Raw genomic sequence first — 17,985 nt, 5'->3', positions numbered from 1 at the left:
TTAAGCAAGTATGGTCGCCGCTCATCAGGGTGCTTCTCCTCCTTGCGTCTCAGAATGGCAAGCCGGTAACGTACAGAAAGGGTAAAGATCGATATTGAACAATTAAACAAACAGACAGGCTTAAACGAACAGGCAGACAAAACTCCAATGGTAGTCATTGGACGCAAGTAGCTTGATTAAGTAAAGGCCCAAGTGTGAAAATATGCTTCCCTGTCATGCTACGCCCAACCCAAACGCCTCCGAAACCCCACTGTTCTCACGTAGCGTTGATAGCATTAGTCAGATGGTCAGCTCAGCTCATCTTTGGCCATTGCTTGTTTGTATTAGGGCGGTGTGTTTTTAAACAGATACAGGAGAGAAATAAGTAATAACAAAGACAGACGTTCATGAGGGGCCAATAGCACATGAGGCATGAAATCCTGCTCGCAAACTGGTAGCTGACAAGTAAACATAGCAGTGGACCCTAAGAAAAGAATGAATAAAACCGGCGTAGGTGACGAACGACCAGCACCTCTATGAGATATAACGGAAACCAGGATGCTACAACGAGAGGGCATTAGCACGGCATACTCCAAAGAGACAGTTCACTTGATTTCAACACAAAAGACGTGATGATGTCTTACCTTATCGCAAAGATCTGTTCCTTGGGACTCCTGTTCAAACTGCTCTGGCGTCAAGTTTTCACGGCGCTTATTTTCGCGGTTGAGCAAATACTGCGAGCCATGAATTCGGTTAGCTCAATTCGTAGTGACAGGTCATTTCATGATGGGCTCACCTTGAATGTAAGGGTGGTCACCATACTAGTGCACATCAAAGCCAAACAAATGGCGTGTCCAGTGGTATAGAATGGCGCATCCGTGCTTCGGTACACCTGTCCTCCAATAGCACCACCTGCAGTCACCAATTGATACGTTAATTCCTGGTCCTAACAAGTTTGCTGGGTCGAAGAAAAAATTCAAACTCACCAACATTGCCAATGGAGATAATGAATGCAGTAGCAACACCACGCTTGGTATGACCTCCGATATTGTTGGTAAACCATGACAACATGGCTGGAATATGTGAAAACACGCCGGTAGTGGTAATGCATGCTGCTACATACATGGCCGCTGAACCCTTCGACTTGAGTACAATCAACAAGAGATATCCAAGGGCACCTACGGCCACAGGGAAGAAGATGTGCCAACCACGATCCCGTCGTTTATCAGCATGGATAGCCACCCCGATGGTAAAGATACAAGCTAACAAACAAATGTATTGAGTTAATTCCCAATTTTTGTGGCGCCCTAATCGAAAGGCTCACTTACCAATAGCGTATGGAGGGGCTGACATGGCCTGCGCTGTAAGACTGGTGAAGCCCATACCAGAGATAATGCTAGGCAAGAACAAACTCAAGCTATAAAGAGGAATGGCACCGCAAATGTAGACCAAACTGTGAAGGTAGACTTTGTAGTCGGTGAAAGCAGCTCGGAATTGAACCCATGAAAAGTGCTGTTCAGTGGCAGGTCCTGCATCCAGTCTAAGACGACGAACAACCAACTCTCTCTCGCGCTCATTGAGGACTGTAAACAAAGGAGGGTTTTAGCATTGAGTATACATACATACATTCAAGGTACTTTCTCTCTCGCTGCTGCACTTACACTTTGAGTTTTCGGGGAAATCAGGAAGCACAAAATAACAAGCAAAGGCCAAAATCAGAGTGGGGAGACCTTCCAGGATGAAAATCCACTGCCAGCCATGGAGATTTTGCAAACCTTCCATCTGCATAATACCATAAGCGAGCACACCACCGAAAGCCTAAGAAATGAGCATGAAGGTCAGTTTGTTTTTACTACAGCACTGGGATACATTGCCATCGTATTTACTTACACCGGCAATAGTAGAGCATCCAAAGAATAGAGCAACTCGAGTAGCTTGCTCCTCTCTGTAGATGGAATAGATCAGAGGGACTGAGCGTTAAAAAAAAAATTGAATACCAATTTGGAAAAAGAGCCGATTATACCTTGTATACCAAAGAGATAGATAAAAGATAGTGCCAGGAAATAGACCAGCTTCCGTTATACCCAAGAAAAAACGAGCCACCAAAAGACCAGCAGAGGTTTTGACTGCTGCCATGGCACACATCACCATACCCCATGTAATCATGACGATAGGAATCCATTTGGAAGGACCTATCTTCTTGAGCATCAAGTTGGAGGGTATCTCAAACAAGATCTACCATAAACAGGCTGAGTAAGAATCATTGCTTGTTCAAGCTCCGTGAGAGAAAAAAGAGACTGCCACTACTTACATAACCAATGAAGAAGATGGACAAAGCCCAGTTGTAGTCATTGTCGGAAATGGTGATGGACTTGGTTAGACCGGCAAGTTTGGCATTACCTGATGCAATGCAAATGGAGAGTTAGATTCATTTCTTCCCGCTTCAACCGGTCCTGTTCACCCCCGCTTCACCTCGCTCACACCCGTTCAGCCTCAGCTCACATGTCAGCCCCAATTCAAGGTTTACACTACTTACCGATATTAACTCTATCCAAGAATGAACAGAGGTATAGGACACCTAGGAAAGGAATTAAACGAAGATCCAGTTTCCACAACAAGGCACGCATTTCTGCTTGGCTGGGTTCAACGAATCCGTCCTCGCTCTCGTTGGCGAGCTCCAGGCTGGTCACATCGCCTTTTTCATTTGTGTACACTTGCTCGTCCTTTACCGATGACATGATAGAGAGATAAGATATGTGTCAAGGGAAAAATGAGGGGGAGAGAAAGAAAAGGTGTGGGGATGCCAACCGCTTGCGGTTTTTTAGTTCAATTTATAGAGAAAAAAACCCCATAGATCATCTGCATATCTGAGATCGCTTCAAGGAAAACAAGATCGTGATACATTTTGAGCCGTTACCCAATCAATGCGACGTTAGCCAACGGTTTCCCAGATAGGATTTACAACTGCATTGCCATTCGTCATCTCCGCAGTGTTTCCCACTTCTTTGCAGTCTCGGTTTGATCCGACGAAAAGCATAAACCTGAGTCCGCAAATGAAATACTGTTTAGAAACCACCGTTGTACAAAACCCTACTTTGTGAAATTGTATATTTTGAAAATGCTAAGATGTACACTCCTTTACCCACGACCATTTTCGTCTCTTTTTGTAGCCAATCTGTCGCTCGAGAAGGATCATGGACGTGTGGAGAATACATCTGTACAGGGACCAGAGCGGATGGATGAATAGAGTGGGCTAATACACCTAGTGGCATCTCAACTCACCATCGATATGGCCCAAGTAGGTAACGACTGACTTTAGCAGACTTGAGCCCTCTCGGTGGGGTCTTTCCATCGCAAATGGTTAGTGAGAATTTTTTGTGCTTCCTGTGTTTATTCCACAGTGCCTCGGCCACCAACCGAAAGCTTAGGTGGCTATCCTCTGCCGATTGGAAATGTTTTGTCTGACTTTTCAGGGCTACGCCCTGTCAAATGATTGTACTATCGGCTAATTATTCATGGAAGCGTTCCTTATACTGTTAGTTGGCGGAATGAGGATGAGGATGTGGTTATAGGCTCTAGAGCCACGCTTTTATTCTCAGTCATATAAATAAATAAAAAATTTCTATCTAATGCATCCCAGATCTCTATGCCACGCCAGCATGTTCGCCTTTGTGGCCTGGGAGGGTCAACTTCTAACTTAATTTTTTGTGATCTTTCTTTTGTTTGGGAGGGTGGCCACCACATCCTCGTCCTCATTCCGCCAACTAACAGTAGTTACTTGGCTTGTTGGCACCAAGTGCACCATAAACGACCTACATGGTTTTTGTAAGCATTCCAAGTGAGTTCAAATATGCAAAATCTTACGTATGTTAGACACATTGGTTAACATTTAGATCATGCGTATGTTGATGCAAAAAAAAATTGACTTGTCGAGCATGCTAATAAGTAATAAAAAAGTAATGACTTGACATAACACCAAATGTTCGTCAAGTAGGATATACCACGACATGATTAGGAAAAAATGATTGCGTCGTTGTAATTCAGGCCAATACAATGGATAAATTTTGACGGTACAGATAATATGAATGCTCAGACCATGCAACTATACGCATTGTTAAATATAAAAAAAAAAATTGTTAAACGCACAAGGTTAGGCAGGTACCAGCAGCTTGTGGTGCATGTTTTCTGTTGAACTCAGAGGCACTTCAAGGATGCCATTTAAATTTATTTCATCCAGACGAAATAAACAAAAACCATAAAGACACTATTAAAACATGGTCATAGTTAGAAGAAATCGGCTGAGAAACCCGCGGTCAGCGAATTATTCATAATACGGTTGTCAGCGTTAAATGGTTGTCGTTTGTTGATGGGATGGCGCTGCTCATTGAACGGCTGTAACTTTCAAAGAGAAAGAGAATTAAAGCCACCTGCAAGGACTTGGGACTGCCCACCCATTTCTTTTTCCCAATATCAAACCATCTTAAATTATAAAGATACCATCTGCATTAATGAGTTGTCAAAAATTGGTGGGGCCCTGTCATAATGAAGTAGCGCACGTCCAGAGTCATTTTGACGACGCCCCTAATGCAAAACCTGGTTTTTTAAGGCCCATTCTTACGAAACTTATGGGTAATCACTCGATATCTGTCTCAATTACTTTTACTGTGAGAAGCCAAATTGGGGTATTTTCGTGTGTCATTTCATTTAAAAACATATAGGTAAAACAAAAATAGGCACTAAAAAATAGAGAAAAAGGAACATGGCCGAAAAGGCTTTTTTTTTTTCTGGGTGGGTCATCTACTGGGAGAAAAGACCAACAACCATCAAAGCAACAGCTGTCATCAAGGCAGTCTTGGGCTCAAACATGGTGGCGGCGTTTTGGATGACGTTGGTACTACCGCTGGCAACAGCAGCTCCAGCAGTGCTGACAGCAGCACTACCACCCGAGATGGTGGCAACACCGGAAGCACTGGCGCTGGCAGTGGTGTTGCTGGCGCCAAAGGCAAGGTAGGTGATGTTGCTGTTCATGTAAGGTTCGGTAAGGTTAGCACAGGTAGCAATATCGAGGACATTCTTGTAGGCAGCCTTGATCTGGGGGATATACTCCAAAGCAAGTGACATGGTGGTGTTGTTGATTTCGTGAGTAAGAACAATGTTACCAGAGTTGGCAAAGGTTCCGTTAGTACCCATGGTAATGTAGGCTTCATAGGCAGCTTGAACTTGAGCAACGGTCTCAGTGTCACCAGCAGCCCAATCATTGGTATCAAGGTTCCAGATAATGGCAGTCAAGTTAAGTTGAGTAGCGATCCAACGAACACGATCGTCAATATCACCAAAAGGAGGACGCCAGTACTTGGGAGTGACGCCAATGACGGTCTGGAGAGCCTTCTGGGTGTAGTATAATTCAGCCAAGACTTCTTGATTGGTCAATGTAGTCATAAGTTGATGGGACCAGGTGTGAGCGGAGATATGATGTCCATCTCGGAGACCACGCATGGCACCAGCGGGCCAATCCAAAACGTTGGAACCAATGTAGAACATACTAGCGGTTAAGCTTTGTTGTTGCAAAAAGTCATAGAAGGCATTATGGGAACAATTAGGACCATCATCGTAGGTTAAACCCCACGTCTCAGGTTCGTTACACTGGAAGATATCAGCATTGACTCCGGCAAGCTTTGGTGTAGTACAAGTGGAACTGGACCACCAGCAGTCGGGGTCAGTGGAGGCATCATAGCCAGTGAAATCCAAAGCTCCATTCACTTCGGTGTGAACTGAAATGTTAGGAGCATTGGCCCAGTTAATGGAGTTGTAAAGGGCGGTGAACTCGGCAGAGGTGTTCATGCCGTTGGTGGTAGCAGTATCCCAGATGGTAGGCCATTCTGTGGCATTGATAGTGAGACCAGGAAGAGTGTAGTAAGTACACTCTGTGTTAACGTCATAAGACGTAGTTTGAACAATGTCAGGAAGAGTGATGACGGGAAGGTTGGCGGGCATGTTGGAAGCAGCAACTGTCGCGGCTGAAAAAGCGGCTACAGCAAAGACCTGTTTCCAAGCACTCATGGTGAAAATAAGGAATGAATAAAGTGGAAATGAGAAGAAGCGCTCAGAGCAAGCCGACTATTTATATAATAATTCAAATGACATCCTTATGCGAGTCGCGTTGTGTCCGCGAATACGTTTTTCAATGCGTACAGTTTTTTTTTTTTTTTTTTTCTTGGCGTCCTCCCTTTCAGGTATTCCTCACATGTTTACTCTTGTGAGTGGCGAAGCTCACTCCTCTCTTCATATAGTCTCTGATCCCTTAAGCAATCAACTCGATGAACTGCTTGGATTAGCATCGATTTTTAAGCATTTGGCTCGTTTTTCTTTAGTCTCGCTTTGTAGAATTTCTCCCGTTTTAGAAACAAAAAATAAAAATATTATAAAATAATCAATTTTGGGCAATAAAAGACCGATTGCAGGGAAAACTCTTTTCCAGGTGGCCGACTTCTTTGCTGCTGCTGCAAAAGCTAAGAATAAACCGAGGAAAATGGCCACCCGAAATGCTATGCCGAATTAAGTCGTTTATGGAATTGTTTTTCCTGGGTGAGTGGTGTTTAATTATCATCAGAAGGGGGAACTGTACTTTACAAATGAAAAAAAACGCTCAAGGATTGGATGCCTTGGCTGTTGACTTCAAATAATTTGATATTACAATAAAAAAAGAAAAATTCTTTCTTCACCTAGGCTCTACTGGATGGTTGATCTCACATAAAATAGTCCATAGGCGGCACGCGACTGTAAGGAGAGCAAAATGGGTGAGTGGCCAGCCTCCTTATTCATAGAACATGTCACGGGCATTACCTTTACAGAAGAATCATCACAAACAGAGAATCGGGAATCATCAAATAAGTGCCATTGGCCGCGGTAACCATTTCTGACGCATGCAGTGTCTGTGTTTGGAAGATATATATACATTACGTTCCATTTTTTTTTTTTTTTACTACCAAACCTTTTAGGTGGACTTACAGTGACCGCCAGTAAGGGATCCATAATGGTTCGAAACAGAGTAAAGGTCATACTTGAAACTTGGTTGCTTTTGACTGCCGTCGGGTTGAGCAATGGTCTTGGTGGCCCACGATGGCATATAACCAGATAAATCTAATGAGCTACACAAAAAAACCCATCCCATTTAGCCTTTACAAGTTGGTGACAGGATTACCCGACGTCCCCGAAAAGCTTACTGGATAGGGAAATCAACCATGGTCTCGAGCTTGTCGTTAAACGGCCCGTCAAACGAGAACCGCTTCAAATGAATCATCAAAACATCGGGTAACCTTGATAGAGTGAGTTGCTTGGAGGCTTTACGCAAGGCTTTGCACTTTGGACAATGCCTATATTCAGATGATGTTAGATCCATATGGAGAACTGAGTCCAGCCAGCTGATACCCCGCTGCCCCATCTTGTTTTAAACATTACGTACCATGCGTCATCCTTTTCCATGATCTCTTCTCGAACAAAGTAATCGAGGCACTGCTGTAGCGTCACTTGGCTCGGTCCTCGGCGACTGGCGGGAATGGGCAAAGACAAGGTCATGAATGAATTGTAAGTCGTAGACGTCGTGTGACACGTCAAGCACTGCAAACGATTGCGGAACTGTCCTTGGAATAAACTGACGATAACACTGGAATTTCGTTTGAGGTACTTCTCCCAAGCAATGCCACTGGCTTCCCAGTCTGGCAGTTTTTCAAACCAGGCATCTTGTTCCGGATCTTCAGGTGTAGGTGGCGGCCGTCTTTGCACAACATTCAGGTCTTCATGAAGTCCATCTAATAAAAAGTTCAAGAACTCTTGTGAATCGTGCTGCTCCGACCCTTCGAACTGAGGTGCAAATCGGATAATTGCATTCTGTATGACATAAGTTAGCTTGGCGATACCCCGTAAATTCGCGCAGAGGGGGACCCGGACAAACAAATTTTGTTTCGGTTTCTCTGTTGCCTTACCCTGAACATGACCGGTGAATAGAAGTTGTAGCTTTCACTCCACATAATGCGAATGAGATTGGCAAATGCATCAGCTACCATGCCACCCGTGCCCATATGATTCGTCTTGTTAATGTAATTCTTGTATTTGCCGGCTGCAAAAAGATAGAACGTGTCCATGCACCATTTAGAATAAACCATGTCACACGAGCCTCTGTTTAACGCTTAAGGTTTGAAATTGTCCTTACATAGAAAATATCGCGCGAGGGGGATGGTTCCGCTCAAACACTGAATAATCGAATTCATGTAGCAAGTGTTTCCCAAGTTCTTGAGCCCCGTTGTGCCAATCATCACCGCTCCAAGCTGAGAGAACGAGCTTTGTGACATGGGGGCTTGACCATGCTGTTGTTCAACCGTAGATCCAGTGTACTCCTTATCACCAGTGATAAGTGGCTTTCGTGGGACAGCAGGTGTAATCTGATGGTCAGGCTCAGGCATACGTTTGATGGGAGGGGGAGGAAGAGGGCGATTTGGTTTGGCTGGTAGACTAGGCGGAGCATCGTAAAGATTGCTATCAGTAGACGTGAAGCCATGGAAAGGGTTATCTATGAACGTATTCCTTCGCGTTAAACCAGGGGGTTGCGGCATACTGGAGCTATTCGACGACACTTCTGGGTAGCGTTGCTGGAACTCCTCCTCGGAAGGTGTTGACGAGGTGTTCTTTGCATGATATGCTTCTGGAACTGGCATATGCATGGTTGCACTAGGTTCCTTGGGTATAGATTGCCCAAAAACGCCTTGCATGGGTGGCTTGGGACGCTTCACCGCATTAGACCTTACCATGGACTGTGCGTTGCTACCGTCACCCTGCTTATTAAACTACATGAAAAAAGAAAGCATAAGAATGAAAAATTGTACAAGCTATTGTTGATAAAGTTGGGGGAGTGGTTCTTACATAGTCCATGACAGTGCGATTGATACTGTCACCGTTGCCATAAACGTCTTCTGTTTTGCCAACGACATTCTTGAGCCACAGTTGCTTCTCATGGTGTCGTGGAGGTATATTTTCTTGATCCTGAGGTGGAGGAGGTTGTGATGTCTGAGGTTGTTTCGTCGTAGGAGGAAACACATGGACACCTTTTTGTCCTATCTGCTTTACCCATGCATCAAAGCCACCAACAAGCATGACAGGCACCCTTTGTAGCATTTTGCTAAATTCGTGTTCGTAGATAGCCGCCTTTAGATTCCGCAAAGGCTCATTAAGTGAGAGAGAAATATTGGTCGATGATTGATCATAGTAAACAACCAGGTCGAATTTATGGCGGTTGACAAAATAGATCTGCTCCGACTCCCAGGCCAATACCAAGGATTCTTCGATTTTACGAGACGTGACACTACGATGGTATGTTAGTATGGGGTTCCCATTCATTCAAAAACAGCCCGCAAATCTTACTCTCTTTTGAGAACCATAGGCTCTAACTGAACCACCCACTTATGACAAATGCATCCACGTTTGTACACATCGCGAGGTCGTATATCCAGCAATAAAATGCTAGGAGGATCGTCACGTTTTCCTAACAGCTTTGCTAATTCATCAGGGTTGATGATGGGCGATAGTGGGAATGTGTTCTTGGTCAGCGACGGTAAAGGTATTGAAGAAGTTGCCGAGTGATTGGACTGCAACTGCGGAACAACAGTGCCTCCTACGGTCAATGGTCGGTCGACGCGTGGCGGCTGTACGTGAGGCGAGGTCCAAGCTGGTTTAGTAGCTGGCACTGGAGGTGGTGGATGCTGTGGGGGGTGCAAGGGTGCTTTGCGGATGATCGGAGCATGCGTCGGGACCGCGGGCAAGTCATCCAGGTAGGATGCCGAGTTGCTATGGCTCGAAGAGGAAGAAACGGACCGCTGTGGTGCCTTCTCACTATTGTCCTCTTGAACTCCATCCTTCAGCACTGATTCGATTTCCTCAAGCTTTGGTATAGCGCTTTCTACTTGCTGCTCATGGCCGAAAGAATATTTAGTTGGATCCAACACTAAACGCAGCGGTGTGTTGGTGATTGTACAAACCTTCCGCAGATGAAGATAGGTCGGATCTTCTCTAATAGATTTATACATTGAGTGCTTTCGAAGAATTTCTGTGAACATACTGGAGTGGTTCCCAACGTCAAATAAAAACTACGGTTACTATACAATAATATATGGAGGTCTCATATCGCTAACATACTTGCAACCCTTGAAATAATATACATAAGCGTTGCTAAAATCCTTGCCAGCATACGCCTGATCACCCTGTGATGAGCAAAAAGCATCCAGCCATTAGCAATGAACTGACGAGAGTGTTCCTGTTTGAACAAAGGTACTCTTCCGAAAAGTTACCTTAGCAAAGACCTTGGAAACTGTGGAAATCCAGTGGCGGATGCGGTATTTTTCGGTGTCATCAACGTTGACTACGGCCAATTTCCTCAGGTCCTTTATGGACATTGCTGGTGTGTTGAGGTCCATTGAACTCACAACGCTCATTACAAATGGCGGAAGGAAGGAAACGTTCGGACGGCCAAGAACCCCAAATCTGGCCCATTCGTCGTCACACTTGTTCTGCCTATTTAAAGAAAGTCCGCCGAGTCCAACAGCTTGACGCTCTCTCCCAATGTCAATCCGCCGCAGCAATCGAATCGTATCTCTGCCTGCTGTTGATTACAGTAGGAAAAAGGCATACAGCGTGAAGAGGAAGGTTGAACCGTGAGTTTTTTAGGGGGGATCTCTTGAATGTTCTCGCGTTCAGACGAAGATCTTAACATCCCGTCAACGAGCTAGGACTATTACCAAAGCTAAACGTACCAAGGTAGCCTGATGGATTGGCATACGCTGAACTTTGAGACTTTTTCAATTCCTTACATGTATGAAACTATTTTAGACTGTCAAGAAAACCAATGCTGGGGAAAAAGCGGCCGGCGTCGCTGTCAAAGAGGTAGGGATTTGCCTACTACGTCGCTTAAGAAATGAGTGCACGCACAACTTCCATGTAACTTACAAATTCCGTATAGATTGTGAATATACAGGAAAATGAAGTTGCAGATAAGGATGACATAAAAGTATCTACTACTACAACCAAAGCCGTGGTTTCAAGAGCATATGATTTCTCCGCAGCAATTGGTCATCTAAAGAAAGCAGACCCTAAGCTTGGAGAAATGATGGACGCTGCATCTACCGCCAAATTTCGACAGCGTATTCTGGATAACGGACCATTAAATCCATTTCGGTAAGCAATGGAGATACTTTGCGCATTCATGGCACATATGTTCGATTTTGACATGTCGTTCTCGACTGAAATGTTGCTGACGGTTCATTTGCGTGCGTTGAATAGTGATTTGGCTACTCATATCATATACCAACAAATCCATGGAACGGCAGCCAAAGCGATCTTGAATCGATTTGTAAAACTCTTCGATCCTTCCGAAGAAGAAGTTGATTTACCCAAGGAGCTTGCGTTTTTTCCTACACCGGAAATGGTGATTGCTAAACCGATCCCCGAACTCAGGACGGCTGGACTTTCTCAAAGAAAAGCAGAGTATATCGTTGATCTTGCCACACACTTTGTGGACAAGCGAATCCTTCCCAATAAATTCAAGGATATGACAGATGAAGAGATTTCGGTATGCCTCACCTCCGTACGAGGTATTGGTCAGGTAATATGAATGAGCCGGCTTGATACAATTAGGTTACATGGGCTAACCAACTGGTTCCACATCGTAGTGGACAGTCGATATGTACTTGATCTTCCATCTCGGTCATCCAGACGTTCTCCCACTAGGAGATCTGGGAGTTAGAAAAGGCATGGCGGTTCATTTTGGATTGATGAGTGGTAAGCAGGCAGTTAGCAAAGGCAATAACAAACAACTTCCAAGCCCGGACGATATGGTTCGTCTCACTGAACATTGGAAGGTAAATGTTTTTCGTATTCAGTGGATTTTAACCGAACGTATCATCTCAACATTGAATATTGCAGCCGTATCGATCGGTTGGCTCGTGGTACATGTGGAAAGTGATGGACGGTGTCAGCGCAAAATGAAGTTTTTGGTCCAATTGGAGAGGCGTGGTACCTTGAATGTAATAAACCAGTCACGTTTTTTTATTTCTTTCAATTGTCGGCTGCTCCGTCCTTGCATTTACCCCCCATCGACATCACAATTAGATCCTTAATGAAGAGTGCATTGACCTTTGAGGCGGTGGCAAAGTGTTCCACTACAAAGGCTAGAACCGCCTTACTCACATTACCCCATGGCCCTGTCAATCTACCCGTGTTCATGCCGGTAGGCACTCAAGGTACCTTGAAGGGCATGACTCCGAAACAAGTAGAAGATCAAAACTGTCAAATTATGCTGAACAACACATATCACTTGGTATGGGCTCGATGTAGACTATTTTATTGCATGATCTTCGCTCTAAGTTTTTTATTTGGGTGGCAGGGATTGAAACCGGGACAAGAATTGTTGGACAAGGTTGGCGGAACTCATAAATTTCAAAATTGGAACAGAAACATATTGACGGTAAGAATAGCAGGCAAATGGCAAAACCCCTCGAGTTTCAATTTAAATTCGATGTTCAATTAGGACAGTGGAGGTTTCCAAATGGTTTCATTGTTGAAATTGGCAGAGATCACAGAGGTATGTTGAAACAAAGCGCAATTATCTTCCATACCACCATAGTAACCCGTTGCAATATGTTGGACGTTTTACAGCAAGGTGTTCAATTTGCTTCTCCACATGATGGATCGCTCATGATGCTGACACCCGAGCACTCTATGTCTTTACAAAATTCAATTGGATCGGATATCATGATGCAGCTGGACGACGTGATCTCATCGTTGACCACTGGACCTCGAGTGGAAGAAGCCATGTGGCGATCTATCCGATGGCTTGATCGATGCATAGAAGCTCACCAGCGACCCCATGATCAAAACCTGTTCGCCATTATTCAAGGTGGTCTGGATCCCGAATTACGGCGGAAGTGTGTCGATGAAATGGTCAAACGGGACACGCCTGGATATGCCATTGGAGGATTAAGCGGTGGAGAAGAGAAGGACCAATTTTGGCGAATGTAAGTGTGACTATTTGGTAACCCTGTGATACTGTCAGCTCTATACTTATGTTGCTCTAGTGTGTCACTGTGTACGGATCTGTTGCCAAAGAACAAGCCCATCTACTGTATGGGTGTAGGCTATGCCGAGGATCTCGTGGTCTGTGTGGCATTAGGAGTTCATATGTTTGACTGTGTTTTCCCCACTCGAACTGCAGTAAGTTATTCTCCATTTGTTATGATAATGATGCAAATTTATTTACCTGTCCTTTTAGCGATTTGGTAACGCGCTGACCATGAAAGGCACGCTGTCATTGAAATCCGGTCGGTTTGCAGAGGACTATCAGCCCATTGAGGAAGGTTGTTCCTGCCTGGCGTGTACCAAATACACACGCTCCTATATCCACCTCCTCACCACCAAAGATACAGTTGGTTGTCACTTGATCTCACTCCATAATGTTGCGTTTCAATTACGCTTGATGGGAGAAATCCGAGCTGCCATTGAAAAGGATGAATTTCCGCAGTGGATCCAGCAATTCTTTGCAGGTTACTTTAAAGAAAAGGCCAAGTACCCTCCGTGGGCAGTCAATGCTCTTCGCAGCGTTGGAGTTGATCTCCTTGCCTGATGATGGTGCCTGAATGGTTATTTTTATTTCAATAAAATCTAGACATTTTGGCAGGCAATATTTTATTTCCAAAGCTTGGAAGCCAGACACAGCCCCGTTGCCCCCAAACTCGCTCGCCTGACTCGTACTGTAAATTTTCACTGACTGGGATTTTTGCTGTTCCCTCATCTCTTTCTTTCCCTTCGCTGATAATCAATGGAAAAGTTCAAGGAAGTAAGTAAGCGTTCTTTTGATGGCATTTGATTCATACACATTCCCTTTTGTAAATCAACATGCTCTCTATCATCTCCCCCTCTCATCCTTATCGCTGTCTAACCCGACCCACCCATCTAGAAACTTGCCTCTCTTCGCGCTGAATCCGATGCCGCTAATGCTCGTGCTGATGAACTAGAGGCCAAGGTCAAGCAGTTGGAAGCTGAACACACTTCCAAGGATCACGAAATCTTGTCTTTGCAAATTCGTGTGAAGAATCTCGAAGAACAGGCTGAAAAGGTGGAAACTGCCCTTCGCACCACTACTCAAAAGTAAGTTGTAGGGGGTTATTCATCGCTTTTGACAGCTAGTACGCGACAAGTCATTTTTTATTCACCCTTATCCTCTCCTTCTCCTTAATAGCTTCAACGAGGCAGATTTGAAAGCAGAGGACAACGAGCGTAAGAATGCAAAGCTGGAGCAAGATCTGGCTGAAAAGGAGAAGCAATACGAAGAGATTGTTGAGAAGTTCAATGCCTCCAAGGCTGAATTGGAAGAACTCTCTCGCCAATTCGAAGACTTGTAAAGACGCTGTTCTATCGGCTGGCAAAACAAGCTTGTTTATTCCCTTCTATAATCCCTTCTTATCCCAATTTTGTCGTTGTTTCCTTCTTTTCTTTTTATATCTCACTGACAAAGTAAAAATACACGCGCAAACGCTATCAAGCAGCACGGTTGTTTAAAATATTGCTTTGCCCGAAGAGACATATTTTATGATTAGGCTGTATATATGTGTGTATGCACACTATATTATAAGAGTTCCAACAAAGTGGGAGAGTGCTTAGACAACGTTGTCGACACCCGTACCGCCAAGCATGGAAGAGCTGGCGTGGGGTTGGCCTTTCAAGGCAGCGAAGCCTGTTGAGGAGGAAATCGGGGATATTCTAGCTCAGTAACAATAGATCATGTTTTCACACCATAAAAAGCATCTTACCATACGAAAGTCCAGCGAACAGCAAGAAACAAGCTGAGAGCAAGAGGAGAGTCTTACTGATGGTAGCAGACAAGAACATGACAATAGCCATCCTATACAGTAGAACAAAGAAGGTGAGATCAACCAACGCATATAAATGCAGTCATCGGTACTGGGTTTGGCTAGGACCGTTCACTTACACAATATAAAGCAAAGCACGCAAGTAAGAGTTCTCGAAACGAGCAGCAAAAGCATCGCTAACATAAAGAAGTCAATGGTGTGCCGTTGGATACATTGAACAAGTTAAATGACGCAACTTACAAACGTGGGCTAGTAGGGCAGAACTACGTATGACGGGGTTGAAATCAGCAAGCGAAGGCATGGAAAACCACTCTCCCATGATAACTCACCTTCATGCATAGTGGAACTTCGACGAAAAAGAGGATGAAGGCAAAGACCCTATAGCCAAGAAACATACGTCAGATCCAACCTGGTCTTGGCAAAAAAGGTCGTATGGCCATGCTTGCCGGTTGAGAACTTACCAGCCGATGATGGCAAAGATAGGGTTAGCCACGACCGTGAAGACACCAATGATAATCAAGGCTGTAAGCAGGGTTAGCTTGCGGTCTACAAGTTGAACATTGACACTGTCTACAAAAGAACTTACTGATCAAAGAAGCGAGACCCAGCCTAACCGAAGCACCGAGTCATAGTGGGATTAGCGAGACGGACAGGTGGTAACGTGACAGGTAGCATGTACATACCATTGTCCATACAATGAGAAGTTTCTGGAGGCAAATTCATCGGTGATACTCATTTTATAGAAGTTGGATGTGAGACTATGAAGATGGAGAAATGTCAAGTTGGTCCAGGAAATCGCCGCATATTAATTCGCCCAGCCAAAATTCATGTGCGACTTAACCAAACAAAAACAAAAAAAATAAGAAGGAAAAGCTATAGACATCAAAAAATAAAAATTACAACGGAAGAAAATATCAGCATTTCAAATTAAAAGTGGCCTATTCAACCTTGCGATACCATAGCTTCTCTCATCTACAAAACAAAAAAAAGACGTTGGCAAATGGTCCAAAACACAGCGCAGCGCAAGTTTCACATCTACTCACTTGAAACATCTTGATCTTCTTTCGCACTCCCCTATTTCGACTCATATCATGGCTATCTTCTTCGTCTGCGAATGAACCGTCACTTGTCGCTTGACCTTTTTCGTTGGTGATGGCCCATCGTCGGAGGTCTTGGTAAGCAAAGAGCCCGCTCTTGAGGGCTGAACGCCCTTTGCTTCGAGCTTCACCTCTTGGAAGCTGTTCAACTTTCTCAACAAATAAACTCATGCCATCATGATTGCTTCCCCAGTCCCTTGATTTCAAATGGTGTCGAATGGTGCCTGTATAGCGTTGTAACTTGGGCAGTACGCGTAGGGTCACGCTCAAGTCGTGGTCAGGTATATTCGTATTAACATCCACGCGTCGTGGTTCTATTAATGCTGCCGTTCCAGACATGGCAAGCATTACATCGTTATTCAATTTCACTTCCGGTTCATGATACATGGCTTCATATTTTCCCGTATGAATAATCACTGTGGGTGGGTGGTGCTGAATTAGTAAAACGTCACACAGTGACAGGGAGTGCGTGTAATTCTTACTAGCAACGATATCTGTGTCATCGGTATAAATATCAGTACCCCATAGCGCTCTCTTCTTCACCATCTTGTTATCATAGGTGAGGAACCAGCAGGGGATGCGAACCTCTAGAGTAGCATTTTCTTGTCCTTCCAGTACAGGCAATTGCACACCAGGCTCATAAACAAAAACTCCAAGAGATTTTTCTGGCTTTCCTTCCAATGACTTCCACACTAGATCGTTTTTTATGATCAACTTGGGTATGCGCAATGGCACACCTTCTTCTTCTTCTTCTTCGTCTTCCTGCATGGATTCTCTCAAGCTGGTGGTTTTGTTGGGAGGTGCTCCACTGTCCAAGCTTCCACGGCGATGAGGTTGTTGTATCAATGGGGAGTGTGCACTCATTAGATTGCCCAGACTAGCTCTTCGAGGCGTTGGATCGGTTGGAGAGAACATTTGTCCTGTGGGCATATCCCGTGACAGGATCGCCGTTGAGCCTTGCAAGTTGGAAGCAGCATCTGGTTTAGGTGGCATAGAGTCATTGGTTGGAGGAAGTTGTTCAGAGGATGGAGCGGCAGCCAGTAAACCTTGGACCAGGCGATTTTTTGTATCCACTGAGGTGGGTTCTTTGTCAGGTGTTGGCTGTGAGAGCTTTCGCGGAGGTTGATTCGGGTTCTCAATTAAAGGCTGGCTAGAGCTTCTTGCGTGAAAAGTGGAGTAAGGAGATGGAGGGTTGGGAGTTTGCCCAATGGGTGGAAGGCTCTGTCCACGAGACCCTTGATCATCCACTGTCGGTTTACTCCGATACATCTCCTCTTTGCCACTTTTGCTTAGAATGGCCGATACAGACATGCGCATGCCAGCACCTGGTGGCTCATAATTTCTATTGTTTTGCATGGCTGGTCGTCCTGGGGAGGCTGCAGATCTAGGTAGAGCTGCTAATGTCGCAGGAACATAACTTGGTGGATGATAGGAAGCTGGATCAATAAAGTAAATAGGTTAGTTACGCGCGTCATCATCTACACTCCCTTCAGAGTTGAGCCCTGTTGCTCCTCTCCCCCTTGAATTACAGAGAACCATATTACCTTCGTCAAAACTGTGCTTACGGTTACTTTCTATGTTCCCTCCATTAAGCTTGGATTCATCCGTAGTAGCTGGTTTGGATTCGATGGAGGAGGTCGTTGGGGTGTTCAAAGCGGATAATTTTGCGCGCTTCAGAACCTGGCTCTCACCGTCTTCATTGGTTTCATCACTTGCTGGTGTCGCTGTGGCATTGAGTACTGCATTGACCTTGGTGTCGCCTTCTTCAGTGCTCGTACTTATTAGTTCACTATCTGCTTCGAATCCTCGTTTCTGTCCCGCTTGTACACTCATGCTCTGCTGGCGAGATAAATGGGGGATATTAGCAGAAAGCGAAACCAAGCAGCGCTCAAAGACATGCAATGGCCCGTAAACAGTCACACATAACATTCACTCTGAGATTCTACCGTAAAAAACACCCCACCATAGCAACATCAATTTGATGACGCCATCAATTGAAC

General features: G+C 44.7%; 9 protein-coding genes across 9 annotated transcripts; 4 read left to right on the top strand and 5 right to left on the bottom strand.

Moving 5' to 3' along the window:
- Positions 1 to 108: 108 nt before the first annotated feature.
- On the bottom strand, positions 109 to 2,768 carry K450DRAFT_227361 (uncharacterized protein). Its single transcript, XM_051586721.1, has 10 exons — positions 2,516 to 2,768; positions 2,291 to 2,379; positions 2,003 to 2,214; positions 1,870 to 1,924; positions 1,641 to 1,797; positions 1,308 to 1,562; positions 966 to 1,241; positions 776 to 891; positions 624 to 713; positions 109 to 540 (listed from the first exon to the last, which is right to left on the bottom strand). Exons 1-10 carry the CDS (start codon positions 2,715 to 2,717, stop codon positions 514 to 516), a joined length of 1,479 nt encoding a protein of 492 aa, XP_051447480.1. The 5' UTR covers positions 2,718 to 2,768; the 3' UTR covers positions 109 to 513.
- Positions 2,769 to 3,513: 745 nt separating this feature from the next.
- K450DRAFT_227355 (uncharacterized protein) lies at positions 3,514 to 3,759 on the bottom strand (the record flags this gene model as incomplete). The annotated part of the gene is made up of 1 exon (XM_051586720.1): positions 3,514 to 3,759. A coding segment is annotated over exon 1 (157 nt), but the record flags the coding sequence as incomplete, so codon positions are not given.
- Positions 3,760 to 6,488: 2,729 nt separating this feature from the next.
- On the bottom strand, positions 6,489 to 10,500 carry K450DRAFT_227343 (uncharacterized protein). Its single transcript, XM_051586719.1, has 13 exons — positions 10,317 to 10,500; positions 10,169 to 10,229; positions 10,008 to 10,086; positions 9,394 to 9,935; positions 8,896 to 9,334; positions 8,189 to 8,819; positions 7,962 to 8,095; positions 7,442 to 7,866; positions 7,203 to 7,352; positions 6,988 to 7,127; positions 6,823 to 6,911; positions 6,702 to 6,756; positions 6,489 to 6,560 (listed from the first exon to the last, which is right to left on the bottom strand). Exons 3-12 carry the CDS (start codon positions 10,083 to 10,085, stop codon positions 6,709 to 6,711), a joined length of 2,676 nt encoding a protein of 891 aa, XP_051447478.1. The 5' UTR covers position 10,086; positions 10,169 to 10,229; positions 10,317 to 10,500; the 3' UTR covers positions 6,489 to 6,560; positions 6,702 to 6,708.
- Positions 10,501 to 10,577: 77 nt separating this feature from the next.
- K450DRAFT_227335 (uncharacterized protein) lies at positions 10,578 to 12,044 on the top strand. Its single transcript, XM_051586718.1, has 7 exons — positions 10,578 to 10,679; positions 10,755 to 10,782; positions 10,855 to 10,908; positions 10,985 to 11,199; positions 11,305 to 11,626; positions 11,694 to 11,882; positions 11,947 to 12,044. Exons 1-7 carry the CDS (start codon positions 10,588 to 10,590, stop codon positions 12,007 to 12,009), a joined length of 963 nt encoding a protein of 320 aa, XP_051447477.1. The 5' UTR covers positions 10,578 to 10,587; the 3' UTR covers positions 12,010 to 12,044.
- Positions 12,045 to 12,099: 55 nt separating this feature from the next.
- K450DRAFT_227330 (uncharacterized protein) lies at positions 12,100 to 13,766 on the top strand. Its single transcript, XM_051586717.1, has 6 exons — positions 12,100 to 12,340; positions 12,407 to 12,487; positions 12,551 to 12,604; positions 12,679 to 13,037; positions 13,098 to 13,233; positions 13,292 to 13,766. Exons 1-6 carry the CDS (start codon positions 12,140 to 12,142, stop codon positions 13,640 to 13,642), a joined length of 1,182 nt encoding a protein of 393 aa, XP_051447476.1. The 5' UTR covers positions 12,100 to 12,139; the 3' UTR covers positions 13,643 to 13,766.
- A 1-nt stretch (position 13,767) lies between these two features.
- On the top strand, positions 13,768 to 14,602 carry K450DRAFT_227326 (uncharacterized protein). The gene is made up of 3 exons (XM_051586716.1): positions 13,768 to 13,855; positions 13,976 to 14,166; positions 14,258 to 14,602. The coding sequence occupies exons 1-3, from the start codon at positions 13,838 to 13,840 to the stop codon at positions 14,418 to 14,420; spliced, it is 372 nt and encodes a 123-aa protein (XP_051447475.1). The 5' UTR covers positions 13,768 to 13,837; the 3' UTR covers positions 14,421 to 14,602.
- A 24-nt stretch (positions 14,603 to 14,626) lies between these two features.
- Positions 14,627 to 15,727, bottom strand: K450DRAFT_227320 (uncharacterized protein). Its single transcript, XM_051586715.1, has 8 exons — positions 15,572 to 15,727; positions 15,475 to 15,497; positions 15,350 to 15,410; positions 15,218 to 15,266; positions 15,129 to 15,151; positions 15,008 to 15,064; positions 14,829 to 14,920; positions 14,627 to 14,752 (listed from the first exon to the last, which is right to left on the bottom strand). The coding sequence occupies exons 1-8, from the start codon at positions 15,622 to 15,624 to the stop codon at positions 14,676 to 14,678; spliced, it is 435 nt and encodes a 144-aa protein (XP_051447474.1). The 5' UTR covers positions 15,625 to 15,727; the 3' UTR covers positions 14,627 to 14,675.
- Positions 15,728 to 15,824: 97 nt separating this feature from the next.
- On the bottom strand, positions 15,825 to 17,487 carry K450DRAFT_227315 (uncharacterized protein). Its single transcript, XM_051586714.1, has 3 exons — positions 16,468 to 17,487; positions 15,932 to 16,401; positions 15,825 to 15,860 (listed from the first exon to the last, which is right to left on the bottom strand). The coding sequence occupies exons 1-3, from the start codon at positions 17,339 to 17,341 to the stop codon at positions 15,831 to 15,833; spliced, it is 1,374 nt and encodes a 457-aa protein (XP_051447473.1). The 5' UTR covers positions 17,342 to 17,487; the 3' UTR covers positions 15,825 to 15,830.
- K450DRAFT_227312 (uncharacterized protein) lies at positions 17,484 to 17,985 on the top strand. The gene has a single exon (XM_051586713.1). It carries the CDS (start codon positions 17,562 to 17,564, stop codon positions 17,895 to 17,897), a length of 336 nt encoding a protein of 111 aa, XP_051447472.1. The 5' UTR covers positions 17,484 to 17,561; the 3' UTR covers positions 17,898 to 17,985.

The sequence above is a fragment of the Umbelopsis ramanniana genome (assembly GCF_025399195.1).
Source record: "Umbelopsis ramanniana AG unplaced genomic scaffold K450scaffold_9, whole genome shotgun sequence".
Lineage (NCBI taxonomy): Eukaryota > Fungi > Mucoromycota > Umbelopsidomycetes > Umbelopsidales > Umbelopsidaceae > Umbelopsis > Umbelopsis ramanniana.
The sequence above is the reverse complement of the archived record's forward strand: the minus strand, read 5'-3'. Positions and strand labels throughout refer to the sequence as shown.